The following is a 2,303-nucleotide window of genomic DNA, read 5'->3' as shown; positions in this document are numbered from 1 at the left end:
AGCTGAGTCCTCAACCATGAGGGTGATAACATGTTCCCAACAGATGTCAGAGCCACCAGATGGAAGAAACCTGAATCCCTGAATCTCTACATGCAGTTGAGATACCTGCCAACTGTAAACATTCACCTTGGATATGAATGAGAGCAGGAATATGCTTGCCTTTTTTGCTCTTAAAGACACTGCATTTAAGGGTCTTCTCATATTATAGCAGCTTGTCTTACCCCAACTAATATGGCACCAACAGTCCCAGTCACTTTCTCCTAATACATTTTACCTCAAGGTTCAGAATTCAAGACTTAGCTTTACGCCACTGCACTAAGGCTCTTATTTGAGAGTAGAGCTTTTGCTTAGTGTATCCTGATTCTCAGGATGGAATCAGGTTTCTAGTTTAGTTTCTTTTTTGAGCAGTTCTGTTGTAAGGATTGACATTTCATGGCTTTTATTCTTCCTTAGAGATCTTCCAAAGAAAAAAAGAGAAATTGCCTGTTATTTTTAAACAGAAAAATATTACTTTATCTTGCAATTACCACACGGGCCCATTGGACACCTTCTTAAATCTAAGATATATCATGGGATTGTATGATCTCATTTTTCCTATCTCTTGAAAAATTTTGCCATTTCCTCAGCCTAGAAATTACTTCATCATCACTTATTAACTATTCTAAGCTATGCTGAAAAGACTAAAATAATAAGAAAGTGGAATGATGATGGAATTGCCTAGGAGGATGATGGAAAAATAATAGAAATCATCAGTGTAGTATCACCCTACAGTTTTCTTTCTTCTCTTTTTTTTGTCTTTTTGAGACAAGGCCTCACTCTGTCACCCAGGCTGGAGTGTGGTGGCGTGATCACAGCTTGCTGCAGCCTCGACCTCCTGGGCTCAGGTGATCCTCCTGCTTCAGCCTTTTGGGTAGCTTGGACTACAGGCGCATACCACCATGGCCAGCTAATTTTTAAAATTATTTGTATAGATGGAGTCTCACTATGTTGTCCAGGCTGGTCTTGAACTCCTGGGCTCAAGTAATCTGCCCATCTTGGCCTCCCAAAGTTCTGGAATTACAGGCGTGAGCCACCATGCCCAACCCAGTCTACGGTTTTCTTATTGTGTTTTCTTCAACAAAATTATAAGCCATTAACAATTTCAAAAATTTCTTCAAGTGACCATGAACCACACTGCCCAAACCTTCTTCACTCCCGCCAACACTGGCTGCCCCCCAGACTATCAGATGCTCAAGGAGGAGCATGAGGTGGCTGTGCTGGGGGCACCCCACAACTCTGCTCCCCCAAGGTCCACCGTGATCCACATCCACAGTGAGACCTCTGTGCCCAACCATGTTGTCTGGTCCCCGTTCAACACCCTCTTCATGAACTCCTGCTGCCTGGGCTTCATGGCAGTCACCTACTCCATGAAGTCTAGGGACAGGAAGGTGGTTGGCGACCTAACCGGGGGCCAGGCCTATGCCTCCACTGCCAAGTGCCCGAACGTCTGGGCCCTGGTTCTGTGCATCCTCATGGGCATTCTGCTCATCATCATCCCAGTGGTGATCTTCCAAGTCTATCAATAGAACAGGAGGCAGCATCCAGGCCAGGAGCTCTGCCCACGACCTGTCACCCACACACTTCACCTTCCATTCCTCGACTTGCCCCCAGAGCCGAGTCCTGTAGCAGCCCTTTAACCTCACACACTTTTCTACAATGGCATTCAATAAAGTACACGTGTTCCTGCTTAAAAAAAATTCTTAAAGTATTGCACTTTGAGTTTGCAAGTGCAAGAAGGAAAATCAGAAATGATGAGAAGCTAGAATCCAATAGAGATGCATTTTGAATCTGAAATCTGTATTTATAAGATGCATGTGTTCCTGGTCCAGCATAGCAGTTGATGAGAATTTAGGTGTATTCAGAGACTGTTGTCCATTTAAAGTATGTACCTTCCAAACCAGGAAAATAGGAAATAAAAATTTAGGTTTGTTATGTTTAAATTCTTTTTAGAATATATAATGAAGTTGTTCTTCACTCTCCCTTTGTTTTTATTTTTGTAAGTTTTTTTTTAAAAAGATTTAAAATATTTAAGAATGTTCCATATCACGAGGTCAGGAGATCGAGACCATCCTGGCTCACAAGGTGAAACCCTGTCTCTACTAAAATTACAAAAATTAGCCAGGTGTGGTGGCGGACACCTACTTGGACAGCTACTTGGGAGGCTGAGGCAGAAGAATGGTGTGAACCCGGGAGGCGGAGCTTGCAGTGAGCCGAGATCGTGCCACTGTACTACAGCCAGGGCGAGAGAATAAGACTCCATCTCA

The 2,303-nt window shown here is 43.5% G+C and overlaps 1 protein-coding gene across 1 annotated transcript; it reads left to right on the top strand.

Moving 5' to 3' along the window:
- The first annotated feature begins 1,163 nt into the window (after positions 1–1,163).
- LOC116813934 (interferon-induced transmembrane protein 3-like) lies at positions 1,164–1,565 on the top strand. Its single transcript, XM_032761008.1, has one exon. The coding sequence runs from the start codon at positions 1,164–1,166 to the stop codon at positions 1,563–1,565; it is 402 nt and encodes a 133-aa protein (XP_032616899.1).
- The last annotated feature ends 738 nt before the right edge of the window (positions 1,566–2,303 follow it).

This window comes from Hylobates moloch, unplaced genomic scaffold (assembly GCF_009828535.3).
Source record: "Hylobates moloch isolate HMO894 unplaced genomic scaffold, HMol_V3 SCAFFOLD_9, whole genome shotgun sequence".
Taxonomy (NCBI): domain Eukaryota; kingdom Metazoa; phylum Chordata; class Mammalia; order Primates; family Hylobatidae; genus Hylobates; species Hylobates moloch.
Note: the sequence above shows the minus strand (reverse complement) of the source record. Positions and strands in the feature narration are given on the sequence as shown.